General features: G+C 36.8%; 1 protein-coding gene across 4 annotated transcripts in view; it reads right to left on the reverse strand.

The window, feature by feature from the left end:
* The window catches only part of MAP2 (microtubule associated protein 2), a 280,964-nt gene that overhangs the window by 19,410 nt on the left and 235,979 nt on the right, over positions 1-25,575 (reverse strand). For 2 of the 4 annotated variants that reach the window (XM_058186203.1, XM_058186195.1), the window contains exons 8-10: positions 18,312-18,373; positions 11,888-12,038; positions 10,005-10,348 (exon numbers count right to left, since the gene is read on the reverse strand). In XM_058186203.1, coding sequence (XP_058042186.1) covers positions 10,005-10,348; positions 11,888-12,038; positions 18,312-18,373 — 557 coding nt within the window. Of the gene's footprint in view, positions 1-10,004; positions 10,349-11,887; positions 12,039-13,662; positions 13,840-18,311; positions 18,374-24,201; positions 24,337-25,208; positions 25,416-25,575 lie in introns of all 4 variants that reach the window. The other 2 variants (XM_058186178.1, XM_058186186.1) reach the window with 2 other exon arrangements.

The raw sequence follows: 25,575 nt of genomic DNA on the forward strand, positions 1-25,575 counted from the left end.
AGACCTGTCTTTCCCCAGCCTCATAGGTAAATACAATCAAGGTCACTATATTCTTACTCCATGTGTTTCAGGAGTAAATAGACACTGATTTTGAAAGTGTCACAGTTTCTTCTGTCCTTGGCACAAATCAAACACTGAATTACTAAATACATGTCTAAAAAGGTGGCTAATGAATGCCATACCATGAAATGAAATTTCCTATGGGCTTTGTGCCACATTTACTGCATCTCTTTATCAAAAGGTCTGTGTATTTATCAATCTCTATTTACCCAATGTAATCTTGTAGTAGGTTAAAAAAAATGGCAAGCTCTCCTCCTCCTCCTCCATTAAACAGCAACAATAACAAAAAAACTACACTATACAATAAACTCATTAAAGATTCTGATATGTAAAGTATATACATTGCATATAAAAGATATAAAAGATGCCACTATACATAGAAAAGACAATTTGGCATAAGTGGTTATCTTCTAGACAAGCATGGGCCTTTCACACAAGAAATAGGAAATTGGTCTTTATTAAAGATTCTTGTAAGAATACAGGTGGAAAATCATTACTCTACAAGGAATGGCATGATTTTATCAGTTTTATAAATGGCAAAAAGCATACCCATCAGGATGTATGGTAAATTGAAATGGAAATGGACAGATATAAGAATATAAATGCTCTTGTGCATATTGAAATTATTATACTATAGAAAAAATAATTAAAATAAAATAAAACCTACACAATTACTAGATCTTGGTTTTAAACAAAAAGAAAAGTTCAAAAATGTTCAAAAATATAAAAAATTCTCATACTTTTCTCCTGCTTCCTTCTTGCTACACTATTTTGAATTGTGTGTATGTGTGTAGTTTTGCAAAAAGTTTATGAAAATTCATATATAACTCAAGGATCATTCTTTGAAACAAGGGCACACAACTCTCAATGTTAATTCACTACCTTCAGGGTCCCTTCTGCTGTCTTTGCTGATTTCGTATTTCCTTTGAAAGTTATAGAACACGACATTGCCAACAAAATGAGGCTCAACATACAGAGCAATATCCAGAGACTGGCTGGCTTTTCCCATGTGCTATTTTAGAATGCAGAGCCATGCAAGAGAGAAGCTCTGGTAGAATCCCTAAGTGTTACATAGACCCATTGGGGTAGTAAAGATGTGCAGTTGACTTTTATTGATGACCCCTTATGTCCCTTCCAACTCTATGATTCTAAGGCTCTATGGTTGTCTTTCTGAGTCTTTCTCAAATTATTAAGTTGGAGATAAGGTAATTTTATCTGACATCACATACTAGCTACAAATATGGGTGGGGGAGTTCTCTTCTTTAGATGGATTTCAAATGCATTTTTAAATTAGAGGTATGAACTGCAAAGCTTGGAAAAATAAAGCTCTTGAAGCATAGCTGCACTTCTATTCAGGTATAGATTGAGAAAGTGCAAATTAAATAAATTACAATTCCCGTGTATGCTAAACCAAATTCTTCCATCTCTCACCTTCCTATATGACTGCAAACGAATATTAAGATAAGCAGGATAGCTAGAGAATGCAGAATGTCAGGACACTGGTATATTCAACTAGCCATTATGGGGGAGAAATCAAAGCTGAGAGCACAGTGGTTACATCCATTAATAACTACATATCTTCATTTTTAAAGATAACTGTGAAATTTAACAAGTATAGATTGGTCAATTCTAGATGATATTTGAATATTTTTCATCTAAATGTGTTTCTTGCTAGAACATATTAAAAAGAGAGTTCGTTCTTTTTTTAAAAAAAACAGAGCTTTACCAATAAATAAATTCCCTGGGATACATTTAAGACTCTATGATTACTTTCCCGTAAATAAAAAAAGAAAAGAGTAAAGATTATTTTTTGTTATATGTTAAAAATCTCACAGATAAATCATATCAAGAATTTGTAGCAGCAAAGCTTAAATTGGAGGCAAAGAACAATTTCAATTCTCTCTGAAATATATTGACTGGAAATACTGAGAATCTGACAGAAAGATACTAATAAAAATGCATTGTTTGAAACAAGAAAATTGACAAAAACTTATAACTGAGATTCCAGATCAATGATAGAGAGCTATTATCCAAGCTGAATTTATCAATTATCAGGGTTTTGATTTTTATACTGAGTTATGTCAATCAGGGGCTTTTGTAATAATAGCAAATTATTAATTTCCTGGAAAACTAATATATTTGTCCCATAACTAGAGTTATTACAAAAGGATTTGTTTCTCAACCTGTCAAGTTATATCATTGCACTCAGCAAGGATGCTTCCTGTCTCTTTTAATCTTCAATTTAATTCTTAAACCACTGGCTATTTCCATTAGACAATTTCAAGATATTAACAGTATGGTTGCATTCAATATTAAATATAAATTGTTTTTATGTGCAGATATTATGACTATCCTTGCTAATTGTACAATGTACAATTGTACAATCTCATTACCGCCATTGCTTTATAAACAGCAACGTGTTTACATTCTGGTTATACTACTAGTTGTAACAAACTTGATTTACTAGCATTACGATCCACTACTGCTATAGATTATTGCAAGAGATTGTAAATCTACCATTTATATTGGTTCTCTAAAATGTTTGGATTTGCATTTTTCTCAACATATATCTCAACCTATTGAATTAACTACCGTGTTTTTCCAAAAAGATGACCCAGCTTGAAAAGAAGCTCTATTACATTTCTGAGCACATACAATAAAATTAAGCCCCACCTACAAAATTAGCCCTAATTAAGATCCTGCCCACCCCGGGATGCAGGGGATGGGACAAGGCACACAGGTAAAAAATAAGCTAGGGTGAGATTGGGGGCTGGAGCTGCCCTACTTACCACGCCTCGCACACCCCAACACCTGCCTTGTCTTCTTCTGCGGCTGCTTGCCGCCACTCGCACGCATTGCCCTGGCCTCCGTTTTGTCTTCAGATGCCTGCCGGCATCTGTTATCTGCAGCCGATAACTGAGCTCCAGATCAATCCAGAGCTCCATTATTGGCTGCAGATGCCTTACAGCAAGCATCTGAAGACGAAATGGAGGCCAGGGCAATGCATACAAGTGGCAGCAAGCGGCCATAGAAGAAGTGGGCCAGGAGCGGGCTCCTGCTGGGCGGGGCTGTCGGTGCCACCGCCGCAAGGTGAGTCAATAATTAGAACCCTCCAAAAAGAAAGCATAGCTGTTTTTTCAGGGCTCAAAAAAAAATAAGACCCAGCCTTCTTTTTTGAAAAACATGGTATATCTAAATGCATAGGTGCAATTTCCGTAAATATAGTTGATGATTAAAACTCTAATTAAGTCTTTGGTCAAGATTAATGTTATCAAAATGAATATTACATTGACATTAATATATATTTTAAGACTGATCCCAAAGTTACTACTTTTCATAGGTAAATAAATAGGTAGATGAGAAAATGTTTACATCAAGCTAAATCCCTTGACTCACCAAATTGAGATCATAATAAAATGCTTTAATTTTTTAGTCCAGACACATTAAAATAGGGATCTTCTTTTCCAGCGTTGAAAGATAGACAAGTGACAATTTGGCATTATGGAATAATCCAGTCCAATCCAAACATTGTAAAATGACCCAACATTTTAAATCAGGTGATTTTAACAGACTTTTAAAGACTTCCAGATACGGTGTTCATTTTCATTCCTCATTCTAAGGAAATGATAATGTAAAATGAAAGTCAGTATTAATGATTTAACTGAATTATGGAATTAAGAAGTAGAATTGCGTATTTTGAAGAACCAGAGGATCCAGGCATTAAAAAAATGTAAAATAATTGTATTTTATTTAAAATAGATCAATTCATCAGAAAATATTATTTAATATTTATGGGACCCCTCAAACAATGTTTAAAAAGACTAGACATTTGGGAGGGTGTTTGATCCTGGTGTGGCAATTAATTTGTATGTTCTGGTCTAAGACTCTAATAATAAATTGTACTCTAATTAATTTGTAACATTGAACGACATTCCTAAAACATGGAATCTGTCATTTAAGGACCTTTGGTTCTTTTGAGCATGAAGCATGACAAAGCAGATACTTTTACACAAATGGAAATACTTTATGGATTTTAAGGAATGGGTTCGGGATAATCATATGTTTTGGAAAGTCTCTCAGTTTCTACTGGATACGGTTTAGATTTAATGCTAAGCTAAGATGTGAATTAATATTATATTAATTTTCCCTATTAATTAATTTTCACATTTAGTTTATTTTAATTCCTATAATATATCTAGTTTTCCTGTTTCTCTGCATAACCACTGTTTTTCCTCTTAATACTGTAGTTTTTTCATATTCTATTAAAATAAATAATACAAAAAAACAAAACAAAATTCTCCCCCTGCCTCCCCAAATATTGATTGTTGAAGATTCTGGTTGCATTGCCATGATGAAAGTCTAGGGGCACCTGTTTTAAGCCTCATCGGAAATGAACTATGTGCATGTTATTTTGTCCTTTCTACAAACATATGAACTGCAGATCCACATTTGATTATCTCAATTGCTGTGTATGTGATGCAATGTCCTTCACATTAGAAATTTTCTAATTTTTTATTTTTTTTATTTTTCAAGGAGATCAAAAAGGAGAAATATACCTCAGCTGAAGTGTGTGGTTTTCAAAGGGTTCTTTAGCAGTTACCTAGCTGCCCACAGAGCATAAGCATATTCCTGTGGTAGGATATGTTTTATAATTTAAAAACTTTGTAATTTAAAACCAGAAATATATTCTACACAATTTCTTCAATCATAATTAAGAAAAAATAGCAACCAATGAGGGATGGGGGACGGGTCTAGGAAGAAAAGGGCTGTGTATTTACAGCAGACTTCTCTCCTGACTTTCTTTGGGCTTCCTTGCCAATCATTAAGCACCCAAAGGCTCTTTCTCTCCGTGACTCCCATCCCTGATGGACAGCATACTAGATTCTTCTGAAAAATATCATTCACAGCAAAGAGAACTACACTGTATATTTGACAAGGAGAGGCTGCTTTTTGCCCAACACACTCTGAAGAATAATAACATGTGCTTGGTTTTTGTTTTGTTTTTAAGTTGCCTTCATGTTGAGTTTGGCCCTCAGTGATTTATACAGACACATCTTTATTTTGGCAATGCCTTCTGGGATGTATTTTTAACTTCCTAGTCTAGACCACAGCAGTAAATATCTTCTGGTGATCTCCCATTCAACTACTACAGGCCCAATTCTGTTATATAAAACTACTTAATTTTTTTTAAAGGTGAGTAATATTAAAATGTCATTGGATTAGGATAGGTTTGTCTAGGAAGGTTAGCAGAAGTGCACATTTTTCTCAGACCTCTCCTGTACCACTTTTCTGCTGTGCATCATACCATCAGAGATATGCCATTATGAAAATAAGATGGCTGGACTTTTGTTAGAATGCATAACTACGTTGGTGGTAGGATTGTACTTCATTTTGTTTTATTGTCTTAAATCATACATTATAAAAAATTACAATATTGGCAAAGCAGAAAAACTAGAACTGTTCCCCTGATACAAGACTGAGGTTTTTTGTGCTTAAACTGTTTAAGAATGCAGTTCTTTATCTGCAACATTTGGTGATTACATTAAGTAAGAGTGAGACTTTATGAACTAACTAGCAGTAGAATTGGCTATGAGCAAAAGATACCTTTCTCCTGATTGAGAAACTGATAGCTTATCGATCCTCTCTCCTTTGCCATTTTGCATGTTATAACCATCCTTTTTTTGGGAGGATCAGAATAGTTTATTTCAGGGGGAAAAAGTAACAGAACTTGAAATGCCTTTGTTTTGTTTCAGTTAACAATTGAGGAAACCTCATCTTACTTCATTATTTTTATTGTAGGTGATCATGATTATAAAGTATAAGGTTTCCTGTTGACATGTGACCCGTTTCAAGCTTTTCCAAAAATTCCATGTTTTTGTTGTCAGATAGTTATGCTGTATAAAAGTACTAACAGAAGCAGACCAATATGTGTGCATAGGCTGAGAGCAAGAGATGGATTAAACAGATTAAACTGATTAAACTGACTATCTACTGATGAGAACTATATTATATTTTGATTTATTAACAAACATCTTACTGTTTTATGTAAGCACATCCAGTTGTTGGGGCTGTGACAATATTACTCTATTTCCAGACTAAGGAGAGACAGGGTACATGGGTTAGTGCATTCCTAGGTTAGTGTGTGCCTCTGGCGAAAGGCACAAGTTTATCTCCCAATGACACTCTAAAATAGCATCTCTACTCTCTTTAGACAGTTAGTTGTCATATCAGTTTATATTGGATTTTCCTCCCTTCTATGCTTCTTATTTTTGTCATAGCTATTTCAGCTCATATTATGAAACTCCAGCTGCACGCTCCTGATTTCCACAAATTGATTGTGGAAGCAGTTCATAGAAAAACAGTTCATTTCAATAGCCAGGAAAGTCACAGCCAAGATATCTAACACCGAGGAAGCATCACCACATCATCTCAGATACTTCTTAATTTCTTGAAAGTTAATTCTTATTGCCTGGAAGTACTTTTTCCAAAACTCCAAAGACTAGGCCTCTGGTTGGGGCCCCAAGTGACTGGAATGAAGCATCAGTACCAAGCATGAAGAAAGCTTTCTACAAGAATGGCCCAGTCCTATCTCCTGCTGGACATCCCCCCATGCCCATCACGCTGTCATGTCACTGCTTGCCTTTACTTCCTTCATATCATCCATTGCTATATCTGTCACCCTTCTTCTCCAGGTCAAAGGAGCCATCGTACACTCAATTGCATGCGCCTTCAAAATAGCTGACTGATTTAGGCAAAGCACTCTGCCACCAAAACCTAGCCAGCCAGTCTATCTAATATCTTCCATCCATCCATCCACTATACCATGTCATGGCTCAGTCCAGGTACCTGATGAAAATTTGAAAAAAGAAATAAAAACCCTTCTTATACCCTTACCAACAGAATGAACCAGAAATGATTCTTCTCTCTTCTCAGTCTCTCTCCTAAGAACAAGAAAGTCCCATCTCCTCAAATCTTTATCACTAGTTTAGTTTGCTCCTTAGTCTTTTAGATGTAATGATGCCAAGGAACCCTGGCTGCTGGACACTCAAGATCCTCTAACTTTCATGCCCAGAGTGCAGAGTGAAGGAGATGGCCAAAATGATCACTATCCCAGAGAGCTCACATGACAGCCAGAGGATGCAGGTTGGTTGTCTTGATATGTCATTGATCTATCTCCAAACTGATACCTGGGTGTCCAGTCTCTTCAGCACACCAAGATCGGTTATTTCCAGTTCACTGTCACCACTGCTGCTTATGTCAGATTGGCCCTTGATGCTATTACTCTTGTTGTTGCTTGCCATCACCATGTTGGAGGGTATAGTCAATTCTGCAGCTATGTAGAGTCATCTCTTCAGCTATATGTAAGTGGAGACTGACCCTCCCTAATTGTTCCCCTTTGGACACTTTGAGTCAACTGGAGTAATCCCAGTACAATACCTAAAGCTGTAGCTTGCTCATCTGTAATGGTGTGTATATATTATATTATATATTTTGTGTGTGTGTGTGTGTGTGTAGAAGAAGATACACACACACACACTTTCTATGGTTCTTCTAATGTGATTATAGTACTTTTTAAACCATTAACATTTGCCACAATGCTTATTTAGCAAACCAAGGGGGTACTTTATTTGTATAAGAGACAGTTATCATACAACCCTTTCCCTAGTTTCTGTGTACATTTTTATTATTCCATAGTGCACAAGAAAAAAGAGCAGCTTCAAAGAGGCTCCAGTGCCCTCATGTTTGTCTAAATATTGCTCAAAATTGATTTTCTTTCTTTCTTCCTCTCCCACTCACCTTAGTAACATGTTGCTATGGCCACAGTCATTCAGAGAAATGTTTAAGAGCAGATGCCACTGTAACTGCTTTATGGTAGCCAATGAGGACTTTTCTATCCAGATTTATGCTTTATCATCTAAGCAATGGTATGCTATCTGCATTTTCTACCAAAATGATTGTGGATCATCTGCTGTGGCATACTATTTTATTTTATTTTTGTGGATAGGAGGGAAAGATATTTGTCAATCAATGGAAACTTAGGTAAGAAATTAGGTAAGAAATTGTGATATATGCCAGCTTGAAGGCACGAACGGAGAGATTAGTTAACTTTCTGTTCTATTAAACTTGCAAACATAAAGATATACTGATTTTAATTCTTGAATATCAAAATCAGTCTGAAAAAAATAATGACACCTTGCAAGAATTTAGACTTGATTTAAATATATATTACATTGGATTGTGAAATATAAAAGCTGAAAGAAAAAGAGTAAAAGCAACTGAAAGACATGTTAAAGGTCCAATACATAACTGGACAGAGAAAGAAGAGTAACAAGGACAAGCTTAGTTTTGCCATATAGAAAAATCCAATTACATGAAGCTTGGCTACAGTTTGTGGTGTAGTTCACAGAGAATTTACCACATGTTAAAATATAGATCAATGCCACACACTCCCCACTCTTAGTAGAGAATCTTCATTTCTCATCTCAATGCTCAAGAACAGATCTGAGATAAGAGAGCAAATGATGTTTGTATTTGTATATCAGTAAAATCAAATAGTTAGAACCTGGAGAATCAGAAAGTAAGAAAACTCTGAAAAAGCTAAAAGTCTGACCCAAGAGCTGATCTCAAGGCGTCACATGAGTGTTTAATGCTCTTTAACCAACTGTGCTTTCCATTCCCAGCAGAAATTGAGGAAAGTAACCCAATCAGGAAGAAGGCAATGTATACATGCAACTCTCAAACTGAGCCAGTTGGGGTACTGGAAGATTTGCTGCAGCTATTCTTCTACAGGTAGCAGAACTCTCCCAGTAGTTGATACTTCCTTTAGTTTCCTAATCCTTCTGTGCAGTAGGCAAGGTTTTTTGCATGAAAGCATCCCAAACAGGCAGATAGAAGATATTACCATAGCAATATGAAGCTGCATGGCCTTTTTCTGAGCAGCTGAATAAAACAGGCATCATAATATGGAATTATTTTTTATGAACGAGGCACACTTGATCGTTCAATATAAATAATGGTGAGATCTTAGTGTGTACACATTCTGCCATTTTTACCATTTATGGAATGTCCAGATATTTGCAGCTCCAATCTGGTAGACCTCATTTAAAAGCAATTCCACAAAATAAAACAAATTAAAATTTCACAAGAAATAAAGCACAATATAGCTTCTTAGGCAAATTATACCAATGTATTTCACAAAGCTATCACTTTATCCGCATAAAGTTAGATTATAAAACAAAAACATTTAAGTGGTTACTTCACCCTCTAGAAGTGAGGTTTAAAGGAAGTTTCCATTCTGCAGATTTTCTTTCTATTTTATCAGAAGTAATTGGCTTCTTTTCTTCTAATAAAGGATAAGATAAAGGTAAAGGTTCCCCTTGCACATACGTGCTAGTTGTTCCCGACTCTAGGAGGCGGTGCTCATCTCCGTTTCAAAGCCGAAGAGCCAGCGCTGTCCGAAGATGTCTCCGTGGTCATGTGGCCGGCATGACTCAACGCCAAAGGCACACGGAACGCTGTTACCTTCCCACCAAAGGTGGTCCCTATTTTTTTCTACTTGCATTTTTACATGCTTTCGAAACTGCTAGGTTGGCAGAAGCTGGGACAAGTAACGGGAGCTCACCCCGTTACATGGCACTAGGGATTCGAACTGCTGAACTTCCGACCTTTCGATCAACAAACTCAGAGTCTTACCCACTACGTCACCACGTCCCCTAATAAAGGATACTAGCACCTTATACATTCAAATATACTGCTAGGGAAAATGCTAAACAAATGGAACAAGAAGTGTGAGTAATTAGGTGTCAATTACTACCAGAATAGAATTAGAAGTGTACAGTAATTAATAAAGAATGACTTTGATCGCTACAAATCAATACTGCCTATTCTCCTCAACTCTCTCTATCCTAATCCTGTTTTTAAATGTACTTAAATGAAAGCCTTACCTGCCCCCCTTTAGGCTGATACTTGATGTTGTCTGTTGACCCAACTTTGGACCTGACATTCTTGAGATCTGGTAGAGGTTGATTAATCAGACGAAGTTGCTTAGGGGTTGCTGGAGATTTCGGAGGTGTGCGTATGATAGCAACCTTTTTCTCAGTGGGTACCAGAATTGCAGATGTGGGAGTACCCGGTGTATGTGGGGTTCTGGAATAACTAGGGGTACCAGGTGTTCCTGGGGTTCGAGAGGAATAACTAGGCGGGGTTCCAGGAGTGATGGCAGTTGATCCTGGAGTAGTTGGAGTTGATGTACCGCTTTTTCCTGTTCGGCTTCGAATAGGCTCTGATCCTGTATTGATAACAGAATTCTGTTTGTTCTATGACATTAATACCATTTCCTAGAAAGAACTGGCATCTAATTGTTCATAAAAGAACCTGATCACAAAAATATTCAGTCTTTGCTAAAACTTTCTGAAGATCAGGGAGAGACTTAAAATTGAACAATATTTCACTAAATGACAAGATTATCATGAAATACAAACCAGCTGGGATTTAAAGCAAGTTAAAAATCAATAATATTGGATATTTGTAATTATATTTTTCATAGCTTAATGATCCCTAAGGAGAAATCAATGAAAAAGAGAGTTAGAGTTAAGGCTTAATGCAGATTTCGATCTTCAATAATATCTCCATGTGCTCCCTACTTCTAGTTTCATCTCTCCCTACGACTATCAGTTCTGGTTTGCAAATACCTGGCTGTCATTTGATGATAGGAAAAGATACACTCATGATTAGTGGATATCTGGATTTTTCAGATTCAGTCCAGATTCAGATTCAGTCCAGATTCAATAGCCCTGTCTGTACCTCTAAATTGAGATTATGCTTAAAATTTAGAATCTCTTCATAAATTGTAATTTTTTTCCCTTAAATCAAAAACACTATATATTACAAAATGCAAAGCATTCTTTTCCATATATTTTAAAATTCTGCTATGAAATATTTCAAGGAACTGATATAAACTATACAAATAGAAATTTAGGATGTGTCCAAGGATTACCTTTTTTCTGCTAAACTTTTCTCTTTTCCTAAACACAGAATTTTCCTAGCTTTTTAAAAAGTATCCAATTACACAGAACCCATGTTTTATAATATACCTATAATTTTTTATTTGATCTTCATATCTGGTAGTATACATTCCTCTTAGAATAGAAACACAGCTGAGCAGAAACTGGTTGCTGTCTAATTTAGATATCATCTCTAGTCTAAAACCTATTTCTTCAGCATGGCAGTGTGGCCACCAATGCATCAAGAAACATTTCTTTTGAAATGAGACAGACTCTGTGTTTCATCTTGTCTCGTCTCGTCTCGTCCCATCGGATTCTTTTAGTTTAAAAAAACTGAATGGGAGATTAGCATATTGCAAAAAAAGCCTGTTATTTTAATGCATTTTTTTTATTTCCAGAAATATTTCTGGGTCCTGCATAGACTCTAAGTGTCTAAATAAGGGTGGGTTTCAAAACCCGTCTCTACCGGTTCGCTCCTGCACATGGCATAAGAAGAAGCGTCCGGGCAGGCAGGTAGTGCCTCCCGCCCCTGCTACCGGTTTGCCCAATTCAGGGTGAACCGGTAGCAATCCACCACTGGTGGACCAAAAGAAAGGTTCGCATCTTATAAGATTATAGGGAACAGTGCTCTAGAACTGTACTAGTTTGCCTTCTGATAAATGGGGATTTTTGAGACTGTCTGGGCTCATTGTAGCATAATTTTTATAAGATTATTCATAAGATGCTTTCAAAATTTCAAAAATGTCCATTAAATTAAAATAGATTAGAGAACCCTGAGCTTGTGCCTCCAACTTTAACTCTGAATTATAGGGCAAGAGACATACTTGTAGTTCGTCGTACAGATGAGATGGTGCTGTTCAGGGAGAAAGAATTTTCATCTCGTTCTCTGTCTGCTGAGATACCTCTTCGGGCGGGTAAAATGGAAGAAGGTCTTGGTAAAGAGGAGCGCTTTTCAGGACTCTTGGTTATTCCATCCTAACACAAAAAAATAGTAAGCATTTTAGTTTTAAACATGTATTGGTATATTCAGCTCCAATCTAACTTTGTTTGCATTCAAGCCATTAAAGGGAGAGCAACACTACAGGAGTACAATACAATAGTACAGAAGCTGTTGAGACAAAAGGTAGACTCCAAGGTTGAGGTCAGAAAGTTGACTTAATTTGGCTATGACTGCATCAGTATAGCCTTGTTTTATTTGCATTTAAAGTAAAAAAAAAAGTTTGCATCTCTGCTGTGAACATACATTCATAGATCCATACACAGATGTACGTTATGAAGCTAAATGGAACAACCACTCACTCAGTACTTGGAAACAGGGAGAGTGACTTCTCGACATACAAAAATTACTTGGAAACGCTAGAGTTCTTAGGCAAGGGCTCTTCTATTGCAGCAAATAGCCTAAACCTACTACAAGTAGTCCTCGACATGATCAAAATTGAGCCCAGAATGTTGGTCTTAAGTTGTGGTTGTTAAGGAAGACACCCATGTAGCTGCCTTGCTCAGCAACCACAATTCCACCTCTTCCCATTGTGGTCATTAAGCAACTGCCCAGGTCATTAAATGACCTGCCCGCATGTGGAAATGTGCTGCAGGTCAGAAGGCTTCGGCTGGCTAGGCTCAGCATTATGCAGGCCTCCTACCTCCTCCCGCATTCCCAGAAGCCTTAACCAGCTAGGCTCAGGAGCGTGCAGGTCTCCCGCTCGAGAGTCTTCTAGGAAGCATCAGGTTTCTGCATCCCAATGGGCCTAGGCAGCTGAGGTCTCCAGCCCATGTTGGGGGAAAGGGCAGTTGCAGAGTTCCCAAGGGTGGGAAAGCTGCCAAGCACTTGAATTTGGATCACATGACCATGGAGGTGCTACAATGGTTGTAAGTTCAGGCAGGGATTGTATGTCCCTTCACTCAGCGCTGTCATAATTTTGGTTTGCCGAATGAATGTTCATAAAATGACAACTACATCTTATCAAATATGATAAGATGTGCATCTTATCAAATTTGTAGACATTGAATAGAATTAAATAATACATTAAGCTTTTTGAACAAATTTATTTTTATCATCTGTAAATTTTTAATACTAGCCATTATCAAGGCAACAAATCCCAGATTCTGGCATGTTCTATCTCAGATGCTTTATCTCAGACAGAGCTGAAATCACAATTAAGCTCTATCTCAGTTACGTGCCTTCCTCACAAGGTTCTACCCCTGGCACTTCTTTGGATTCTGAAATTGGCTTTGCCTGCCAGAATCTGTAAATCAGTTTTTGCATTTCTTCCTGTTTACCTTCTCTCATACTGTTTTTCAAAAACAGTTATGGGAATAGTATCATCACCACTTTCTCTCATCAATTTTCTCATCACTTGTGATCTGTGATGGGGAATGACTAGATTAATTCTCTTTTATAGACCTGATAGGCTAACCAGGAGAAGTGGCCCATTGGAACTGTTGATATCATTGAACCAATTTAATTATATTTCTAACTTATATACTGCGTTGTTGTTTTTTTTCATTTGAGCGATATCAAGGTGAGATATCCATATTCGGTAGTGAAGGAAAAACAATAAAGATGTGGGAATTTATTCTTGTTCTACCTCAACTGCCTTACCTGAGCTGTTTTTGAATAGTCTCTTGGGCCCGCTGAAGAGGGCCACGCAATATAATTGTCTTTACTGCGCAAAACAACTTTTTTAGTGGTGATTAGTGAACAAGCAGAGTTGGGTCTTGGAGGAAGCAATGACTTTGCTCTAACCTTTGAGGCAGGAATCTTTGACAAAGAAGAAGTCTAATTATAGGAAAACAAAAAGAAGAATGTAATAGGAAGATGAACAATGAGACAAACAGAAAATGTATGGAATATGGAAAACAGATTTCAAATCAGATCCTTAAAAATAATTATTGTATTATTGTTATTACATTAAAGTAAGTATACATTAAAGTAAAGGGATTTCATTGTTCAAATCATAAGAAGAAGAATGATATAATGGCTATTTTTTAAAAGTTAACATGGTTTTTTCTGAAGCTAATTTACACTGCCACTGGCCCATGCTAACATTCTATTTTTCTACTTTTAGTGTTATCATCTTTCCAGGTTTTAAGACTGGAATTTCAGTTATAATATTCACCAAAGAGTATTGATATCCAAGTTAGGATTTCTTCAGTTACCAGGCTGAGGCTAGATTTGCACTGACTTCATTCTAGGTAAATACAGCATATATTCATATTTTTTATGATGTTATTGTAAGATACAGGTTTTTTAGATCTCAGAAAAATAAGTCAATAAGCACTTTAAGTTCATGTTTAGGATCTTAGTGGACAATATTGCTTTGAAACTGCTATTAAAACATTATGCATTACGCATTATTAACTGCAGCAGTCACAGACAAACCGCTACATCTTGTTTAAAGCTGGAGAGAATATAGTCCTTGCCTTACCAAATCTTCACACGTAACTAATTTTAACAAAGCCAATTATGATATCATTAAAATTTTTGCTGATTCTTTTCCTATTGCAAAACAAAATACAGAAGGCACTCTTTGTATTTTTTTAAATAAAAAAATTATTATTAATTTCCTTTCAGAAACCTTTCACCTGAAGTCATACTCAGGTGCATTCCATATACCATTCTTCATTTCAGTTTTAAATATACAAATCAAAGTAAATCAAAGTCATATATTTGGACTTTGTAAAGGACTAGGTTTGAATTACATTTAAAGAAAATAAATTGGGCACCAAAAACATTCAATGTGAATACCTTCCGAAGAATGTTAGTATATAAAGCCAAAAAGCAAAGTACTGAAAAACAGAACAGCGGGATGGGATTTGATGGGCACAATTAGTATTATGATGGAAAGGGATATGAGCAACAAGTGAGTATATAAGGCAGGGGTGTCAAACTCAAGGCCCAGGGGGCGGATTCCGCCCACAGGGGGCTTAGATTTGGCCTGCAGGGCTGTCCTGGAAACAGTGAAGGTCCGTAGTGCCTCTGCCAGTGAAAATGGAGCTCAGGACAGCCGCATGCAGCTCTCCCAAGCTCCATTTTTGCTGGCAGAGGGTTGCAGGAGGCCATTGCAGCTGAAAACGAAGCTTGGGATCCTGTTTTCTCTGGCAGAGCATTTGGGCCACCACATGCACCCCCGACATGAGTGACATCGAGCTGGCCATGCCTCCCCACCTCCCCAAGGTCAAACACAACTCTGATGCAGCCCTCAATGAAATCAAGTTTGATACCCCTGATATAAGGTTTGAGAAATTGTTTATGAAACTAATGTTTAATTCTGTAAATATTTTTTCTCAGAAAAATTCTATAAAGTTCATTGAACTCAAGTCTCCCAGCCACAGACCAAGAATTGTAGCTATCAGGTGACAGCTTTCTTTTAGAGAGAGAGCTATTTTTTATTTATTAAATTTATACGGCTGCCCATCCCACACAAAGTGATTCTGCACAGTGTATAATTATTAAAATAAAATTTTAAAAAACAATTATTAAAACAGACATCATTAAAGAGATAACCTCCTTTATAGGAAAGAGTAGATTAAGTACAATGCTACTTAATCTACTCTCTGCCATCTTAAGATATGTGTGCTCAGAGCAGATAAGGTAACAGGGGGCAAGCTTGCTACTTGAAATTATCACTTCAGTAGTGATAGGAATTGAACAGAAGTATAAGATGATTTTCTTTTTATTTACATAGGCAAATTACTATTCTTTCACTATCGAATTATGGAAAGCTGTGGCTTCTGGATAAAAAGGAAAAAGATATTTTCAGTGGGTGAGCAAAGGTATTAAATATAAACAGACAAATGTACATGTGCATGTTAGATAAAAGGGAACAAGACAGCCAGTGGTGGGTTTATACCAGTTCACCCTGGTTTGGGAGAACCGGTAGTAGAGGCGGCAGAAGGCTGCCTGGATGTCATCACGGATGCTCTGTGCATGCACAGAAGGTTCTGTGCATGTGCAGAAGTGCCGTGCGCAAGCTCACAGTTCTGAACCAGTAGTGAAGGTAAGTGGAACCCACTATTGAGGACAGCCATATGTTTATTCATATATCTGCACCAGTGGTGGGTTTCAAAATTTTTTTACTACCGGTTCTGTGGGTGTGGCTTGGTGGGAGTGGCAGGGGAAGGATACTGCAAAATCCCCATTTCCTCCCGATCAGCTGGGACCTGGGAGTCAAAGAATAAATGGAGGCGGGGCCAGTCAGAATTTTTACTACCGGTTCTCTGAACCATTCAAAATTTCTGCTACCGGTTCTCCAGAACTGGTCAGAACCTGCTGAAACCCATCTCTGATCTGCACATCCCATGCAAATGAGTGTGTGAGGTATATAATTTTTTTAACATCTAAAAGAGGGAGAAGCCATCTATCTCTTTCTACCTTTCTTTATAGTTTTCTTCTCAATCTGGCTCATTCTGAAGCAGCACTATACAAATTGTAATTATGCCCAGTCCCCAAAGTTATGGTCATTGCAATGCTCCTGCAGCCATGGAATCAAAATTTGGGCAGCCAACTCACTTAACTGCAAGGGTGCTTCAATTCCCTTCACCTCGCCTCCCCATCATCTTTATCCCTTTGGCTGCCCTTAGCTCCACAGATTCTACAACTCGCAGATACTCTTTGCCATCTTCTTCCTCCCACTGCTGAGAAAACGTGCCCAGCCTGGCCCGTCATGAGCCAGTGTGTGCAGCCTTGTCCATATTGCGTCAGCTTTGTCCAAATCGTGTGGAGCCTTCTCATGAGGCTCTGAGGGCCACATGCAATTGGTACAAGGCTACACTTTGTAGAATGCTCTAAATGGTCTCAGATAGAAGGTCTGTTCATTTGGATTTGATAGGCTCCCTTTCCTTGGCTATGTTTTATCATATCTTATGATTTGATTTCAATTTCAGCACTAAGATGGACTTAGTCGCTTCATCCAGTTGTATGATTCCAGCTGCAAAAATCATAAACAGGTACATTTAAATCGGAGGGGATATTTCTTCCCTATAGACCAGTGATGGCTAACCTTTTCCTGACCGAGTGCCCAAAGTGCGTGTGTGCGCAAATGCGTGCACACCCGAACCCCCAAAATACAATGCGCATGTGGCCCCCATGCATATACCACGTCCACCCATGCATGCATTCCTCCCACAGGCGCCCTGACCCCCTCTCATGCTTGTGGTCCCCCCCCCCCGTGCATGTGTGGCAGAGACCCGAAGACCAGCTGGCCGGCTGGAGGCGCACACGCATACGTGGGGGAGCTGAACTGGGGCAACGGCTTATGTTCCCACAGAGAGGGTGCTGCGTGCCACCTCTGGCACGCGTGCCACAGGTTCGCCATCATGGCTATAGACTAAAACAGAATATATGTCTGGAGAAATAAATATAAAGAATCGGAAAGCATTTCAACTTTGGCTACATCCTTTTTCATCCTGCATTTCCTGTTAGAACAAGTATGGTTTAAAAGAGACATTCTGCTCCTCCCATCCTTCTCTTCGCAGGAAAGGGGAAAAAGGAAACAAAAAGAAAATATGGCACTTCATAGAACCTCCCAGTTTTAAGTAATCAGTCAACATAAATGACTCCTTCCTTTGTAATGGTTAACAATGGGTGATAAAGATAGTCTTCTGTTCTGCTACTGATGGTTCATTGTGCTGATTTCCTATATTACGCTAATGAAAAAAAGGTTTTCTTTGCATGTTGAGGCTATGACAGCACTAGTTTTATTATATTTTCATCTAGATTTTGCTTAATGCCTTGAGAGTCCATGCAGCCAGATTTTCAGTTACCCTGTAACTCAGGGGCCCTGACCAGAGTGTGCTGGTGTCAATTTGCTTATCTAGCCTATTAGCATTCAGTCCCAGCTTCAGTGATTGGCTGAACTTTGGATTCCCCCCACTTTTTTTTTTCCAGGCAGAGCAGCCGCCACTGGTTTTTAAACATACAGAAAGCAGATCAGATATAGAGTCTAATATTTCCTCTTACAAGAATGAATCAGACTGATAGATCGAAAGTAGTGCCATGAAGTACTCAGAATTGCATCTGATTGACTAGAACATAAGATAGAAAGCTTAATATCTTTCTGTCAATATGTAATTTTTACTCAGTACAGCAATTAGAATATTTTAAGATCCTATGATTAATTTCAAAGTGAGTAAAAAAGAAACTATTTGTTTAAAACTGCCAAATGGTTTTTAAAGTTATTTATGGTAATAAAACCACCAAATATTCAAAATATGCAGACATGTAAAACATATAAAGGCAAATTCACCCACCGAAAGTTTTTCCTTTGCTTGCTTAAACACCCCAGGCGTCTGATTTATTTCACCACCAGCAGCTATTAGAAAATAAGGGGGAAAGGGTTAACATTTTAAAATCATCACTTCAAATTAACCTTTAACATTTTCAGTTTAAATTGCCATGGATTATTTATAATGAACTGGTTATGGCCCAACTTTTGCTAATTAAAAAATAAATTGCAACTGGAAAATTAAAGAATAACACTTCTCAATGTTCTCTAAAAATGTTACCATCAGAGCCTTACAAAGAAAATTATGAGGTTTGAATGATGTGGTATTAACAGCATTGGATTCAAACAATTAGCAATAATCTGAAAACATTGGCCACCACTTTTTTAAATATATCAGTAATATTTGGTCATGATTTAAAACCACTTCCTATATGTATGTACTGCATCTTCTAGGAATAATATTACAAAGGAGGGCAAGACTGAATATTAAAATAAAAGAATAGGACACTGAAATGATGGCTTTTATTTCCACTGTGTTACCTGTTTTTTAAATGGTTTGCACATAAACCAATTTACAAACATAAAGAAAACTGTAGTTAAAGAAATGGTGAATAAATACATAGCCCAACTGTAATATTCCATTCTTTTGGTCAGCAGCATGGGATGTGGAATTTGTACATACAGGAAAATCCCTGCATGCATGTTCAGTCTACTCCTCTGTAATTGAAAAGGACAACGTGGGCATGAATCAACATGCAAGATGTGAGTGTAACATCCCCCACTGAACAGTTTCCAAACTTCCTACTCTGAACTGGGGAAGAATGGAAAATGCTTCTATAATTTCTGACTCCATATATGTTTTCCATGGTGTCCAGGTGAGTCAAACGTAATAGTCCTGAGATCTTCATCATCATCAAAGGAAGGTTGGGAAGAGATTCAAGACAATACAGAGGAGCAGCATGTATGCATCCTCTTCTCACCCCTTTAATTAACTTTTGTGCAGTATGAATACCTGTGCCTAGCTTAACATATCCGATTGTACTAATCATCACCAGTTCATTGCTTGCAGTCAAATTCAAAGAACACAACTGCAGCAGTTCCTTACACATGGAATTATTTCCAAGGTCCAGGATGGCCAAACATTCCATGGTTTTCAAGGAAGTGTCTATTATCAGTTTGGCTACATTATTATCAAATTAAACCCTTAAGTAACATTTAAAAAGTATTGGTAAATATATTTTTTAAAAATAGTGCAGTTGTCAGTATTTGCAGGATATATTCATTACAAGCTGCTTGCATAATATTTTCTGTTTTACTACTGGTCCCATCTACCCACCTGCGCACCCTTCCACGTAATAGATACATCTGATTGAATCATATATCAGTGCTCCACAGCTATTAAATAATGGGAAAATGCCTTTACTGATGACTTACCTGAAAGCATAATAATTCTTCCATCTGAACAATAAACCTGGATCATGACTTCACCCTGTCCCTTGGAGTTCGATTAACAGTTTAATCATGCAAGAAACATGTTTAATTCTGGGACACACACCATGAAGTTTAAGATGAGGAAGACAAACCTAATACATGTTTGTCCCAGTTCAAAGCTTAAGCTGCTACTTCTGTTTGTCCTATGATATGGATGTTGTGATGTCACAAAGGAAACACAGCCTTACTTTTTCAACCAACCAAAAACTACAGTACAAATTTAGATAAGGTTCAGATGATAGCATTTATATTACTGTATTACAATGGTTTATTAAAGTCAATGTGGTTTCTTCAAAGTATGCCCTTTTTTGTGTATATAAAAGAGATAAAAAGAAACAAGTACTGCATGTGTATTTGCATGAAGTAGCCTTATTCAAAATCTAAGTTTTACCATTACACTTCATATATGTGTGTGTGCGTGTGAGTGTATGTGTATGTATATGTATGTATGTATATATATATATAGTTTCATATATCTAGTTTACTCTGCTAGAAAGAAGATCCGTTGATTCAATGGGAAATATTTCCAGGTTATAATGCCTGAAATTGCAGCTACAGAAATAAAACCTCCTTAGGGAGCTTTTGAAAATGTAATTAATAGAACTGGCAAATATGGGACACATTTCATATAAAACTGAAAATATTTTGAAGGGTTTTGGATTTGCAAATCAGTTCAGTCTTCAAAATAAATTTGAAGATACACAATTCGAAACGTGGCTATTTGAAAATAAATACGGTATCAAGCCTTGCTTTAATAGTACACTCGAGTTTGACCTAATTCACAAACATCAATCTTCCATGAAAGAAAGAAAAAAAAGTATTGATCAGTAGCAGATTCTTCTAGTTTCCCTGAATCTCAACCCTTGGTCTCCTTATAGTTATTCCACCTTATGGGAAATTCTTTGTGAGCATAAGCTAGAGGAAGAGATTTCCTATTGTGTTGGAACTATGGCTAACTCGACTTTAGTCGGAACATGCCAGGATCTGAACCATTTTCCTGAGTTCAGCTACAATATTACAAGAAACAAGAAATTTTAAAGAAAGATATACAAGATATACAAGAAAATAATGTTGTCATTTCCCCCTACTTTCTTATTTAAAAGTAAATTTATTCTATCCCTCTAAGCATTTTGAAAAAGTGCACAGACATTGAGATGATCAACACTGATATAACTTTAAATGGATTTGCTATCTGGCCAATATTCTTGAAACTCTGTAATTCCAAAAAAATTGCCTGCTTCTCCCAGGAAGTAAAGCAAGCAAACAAACAAACAAAACCCTTAATTTTTTGCAATCTTTACACTGAGAGTAAATGTATGCAGAAAGATAATTAGATACCACAATTTTGTTTCAATGTAAATTCTGAGTTTAATTTGGAATATTACTGTAGAGGATATGGTTTAGCTTTTGTCAAAAACTGCCTCAAAGATACCGTAAGTAGCTAATGAGAACCACAAACAATTCTCTATTGCGGGGCATAAAAAAATCAAGAAAGGAATGTTCTTCTGCAGCTGATAGTGCTGCTCAGTAAACAATTAGTGGGATGAAAATTATAGAGAATGAGTTTGTGTCATATTCAACCATATCCATAATTTGCTTATCATCATTTTTATTTATTAAGTTTCGCTTGGAATAAAAAATATCATTTAATTGAAATTACTCTATTTCTATTTTCCATTCTGAGAAGTAAATTCTCTATTCTGATCAATAAGTGACGCAACAGAAGGAATTTTAAAACTAAGTCTTCTATTAGTCTCACAATTCTTTGGGAACTGAGGCTTTCCTAATGCAAAAAACAAGATTGGCTTGAGTCATATAGAAACAAGAGTGGCCATGCAACATTGGTATACTCTTAGGAGCTTTTCACTTTAGTGAGTAGGCAAAAGTCTATCTCTAATTATACTAAAATGTAGGAAAGGAAAGGAAACAGTAGGACAGGAACGGTAGGCACGTTTGTGCTCTTATGCACAATGTTCTGATTCAGAAACTATTATCTGATCTTTATATAATGTACAACTAATCCCTGATTTACAGTTGTTTAATGACCATTCAAAGTTACAACAGCCGGGAAAAGGGTACTTTATAGCCTGTAAAGCCATATGAAATAAAAGTTCCCCACAATCATGTGATTACCATTTGCAAACTTCCATGCCAGTTTCCCCAGAAAGTGAATTTGGAAAGCAGGCAGGGAAGGTTGCAAGCAGAGGGGACAGAGAAAAGCTGAAACTCTCATTGGGCTGCAGGAACGATACTGAAATCCTGAACATTGTGACATCCTGAAGATTTCACCTCTGTTCCTGCAGCCTCACAAATGAATTCTCTGTACAGGGAGTGGAGCTAAAGTCCTTCCGTGAGCTGCAAAAACTTTTGGGAGCAAAAGGGCTGTCTGCCAAGAGGACGTCTACTTCACACTGGCCTGGGAAATTGCTTAATGACTACAACTGGGAGTCTTTGAACAAAACAGTCACATGGGCTTGTTGCTAATGACCACTTTGCTCAACAACCAAGATTCCAATCCCAAGTGTGGATGAAATTGGAAGTGCTGTTGCAGAATTACTTCTGTCACAAATGTGTGAAGGACAGGCATTTCTGTTGTCACTGCTATGCTACATTTTGCCCAATAGGAAATTTAACTGGTATTTATTCCTACTTTTGGATATAGAAACCTATGGACCTTACACCAAAGTAGAAAAAAAAAGGCACATTCATTGCCCACTATTATCTTCTTTAAAGACAACAAGACAATGCAAAAGTCTTTTAAGGAAAAATGAGTCTTTTGTTTTTACATAGGGAGCCAGGATGCTTCTCATTCCAGGTTGGTGGGCTGGCATGGGAGCGGGAGTGGGGAAGGTTTTGTGCGAGGGGAAGGCAGGCATACAGGTGTGTGCATAGCTTAATTTGTGGGAGGGATGGGCTGGGAGTGCCAGCTACGAGTGCACCGGCCTACCATTCACATGGCCCGCAGGTTGGGGACCCCTATAACAGAGAACTTCTTGGAAGTTTGAAGAAAGAAGGCAGATGCAATTTTTTTTAAAAAATTAGGTTTGCCTGTTTAATCTATCGTGATTTCAGGTTTATTTTATCAATAGTTTTAAGAAAATATACAACCTAAATGAAACCCCAAGAGTCAAGACCTATAGTCATTGGAATCCAGATATTGTCATTTAGATATCTGAATTATATAGAATGTACTATCAACCTCTTCAATCAAGAGAAATATGTATTAGTGACAAAAAGTTCTGCAATACAATAGATGATAATATATGGCTGAGTTGTACAGAAGGTCCAGTAAGGACAAATTTGTACTGTAATTTTATAAAATATAGCTTTTTGTCAATAAAGGAAATGAGGAATGAATTTACCAGAACCTCTCTCACTTTAAATTATTATTTAGCATTAGATTGGAGATGCATGAATATAATCCGTTAACAAGATTCTTTTCATCTATAAATTATGGATTGGCACTCCGGTTTTATAACCTGATATCTACAGACACACTAGAGGAGAAATATTTTGGAATTGTCAGGAAAAATATTTTCCCGGAATTAGTAACATTATCTCATGTGCATTGCAATTCTGTATATAAAATAAAGAGAGCAATAAAAAGCATACATAACCAAATATGTAATTCTAAGATGCATATTTCAATCAATTTTTGCATGGTCACCCAAGTACAATTATTGACAAGTGTGCAAATCTGTCCTGAAAAAGATTTGCACAAATGTTATTCCTTGTGAATTATTTACATTAATCTCTTCAACTCCAAAAGCTCATATCTCCTAAATTACTACAGATGTATAATTAGCTGCAAGTAGTCCCTCATTTTCTTTTCCTGTATTTTCCACGTTTTTCACCGTAAGCAAATATTCATATTCAGGAAAGTTTTCTGTTCAAAAATAGCTATTTGTTTCAGATTCCGTGCTTTAATACATAACAATTTTAGCAAACAAATCAGCCATCAATTTGACAGTTATGGTACACAATATAAATACAAAGTGGAATAATGTCGCAATTATTATTATGCATGAGAAGAAAAACAGTAAAAGAATAAAGGAAAAATGTAAAACATGGTTCAAAGCCATTTGCACTTTCCCACCAGAACAGAGCAAAAATGAAAAACAAAACAAAGCAAAATAGAGAGATTTATACAACACTGTTATCAACAATAAACAGCTACAGAATTTGGGAAGTCCAAGCATGGTAAGCATTCATGATCATGGCCTCCGAATAATAATAAATGAAAAGAGTATGATACAAAAAAAAGCAGTATCATTCATGAGAGCTGAAAAACTCTTAGAGAGGAAAACAATTGAAATCAAAATTAGAGCAGCCAATAGAGCAATGAGACTACAAATAATAATAATGAGAATAGTAATGTCTATGTTTGCCAGCCACATTGCATAAATTCAAGACAGCACAGTCACCTGTCTGCTTCCGCTTAACACAGGAGTGATGAGTTGGTCTAGTATGTTTGATAGCAGGTTTTAAAATGATTTTCCTGGAGGGAGAGTGAGCCTGAACTTCAGCTTTTTTAGAAAGTTCAGCTTTCTTATACACAGCTATAGACAAGAAAACAAGAGCATACAATCAGAAATAAAAAAATTGTAAGTAGAAATATATTTCAACAAATCAACATATTGGCTGCTGGTGCCAACTTAGCCATTTAACTCTGACTTGAGTTACCAATGTCTACATGATCTATATTTAAGATATTACTGCTTTCACCAATTCTGTCATCCTAGCAATACACATCCTTTCTAAGATTACACAATCTTACTGAAAATGCATATATTATTTTAATAGGGTGGGAAAGCAAACTCTTTCTATTCCAATCCGTACCCCTGTGTCATTCTGATCCATTCCCTTGTCTGAACATCTCAGAGAGCCTCAATACTGGGCAACGTATGAAGCTATGGAAAGAAAGGAGCACCGATGTACATTAAGTACAAACAGATCCTTTTGAGACATTCAGTTTTGAAGGCTCCCAACCTAGCAGTGGCTGGATTAATACGGTTTGATTCAGAGAGTCGGACATTTACCTTGATTCAAATTAAATAAAGTCTTCTGGATACCTACTGACAACCCTTTCTCTCTCTCTCTCTCTTTCTCTTTTTTTTAGTAAAGATTAGAATTGAGAGTACTCACGTGGAAGCCATGATAATTAATGAGGTAGAAATACTGCTACATGGATACTCAGCACCAATATTATTAGGGTAGATAATATGATGCTGACAATATTAATGAATCTTAGAGGATGAATTTCTATTGGTATGTTTATTTGCTGTTACCACCAGCATAAAAGTGAAGCGATGGAAATAGTATGGACCGTATGTCATACTGTTAGCACAAATGTATGTCCTTAATGAAAAAGTATACAGATGAGCAACCCACAGTACAGCATAAAAGGGAAAAGAGCAAGTATTATATAAACCTTTTTTCCTTCTCACTTCATCTCTGGAGACTGTGCTAGGTTCCTTTTTAGCTATTTTTCTTTCAGGAGTAGAAATCCTGCCTCTCCCAGTTTTTAAAGGCTTTTCTTTTTTATGTTTATCAAGAGATGGTCTCCGCAATTCTCTCTCTGATTTCTCCTCTTTAGGAACAGTGTCTAACTGTTCTGTCATGATGCTCCTATCATCATCTGCAGGATCAGAGTAAATTATAACAAAAACAGGATTAGTTATTTGTACTTTGCTGGGATATAATCTTTTAAACAATTTGATTGATTCATGCTTGTATTATTTTAATAACATTCAGGACTGCACTATCATTCATTATTTTTAATTATTAATATAGTATAT

This window comes from Ahaetulla prasina, chromosome 1 (assembly GCF_028640845.1).
Source record: "Ahaetulla prasina isolate Xishuangbanna chromosome 1, ASM2864084v1, whole genome shotgun sequence".
Classification (NCBI taxonomy): domain Eukaryota; kingdom Metazoa; phylum Chordata; class Lepidosauria; order Squamata; family Colubridae; genus Ahaetulla; species Ahaetulla prasina.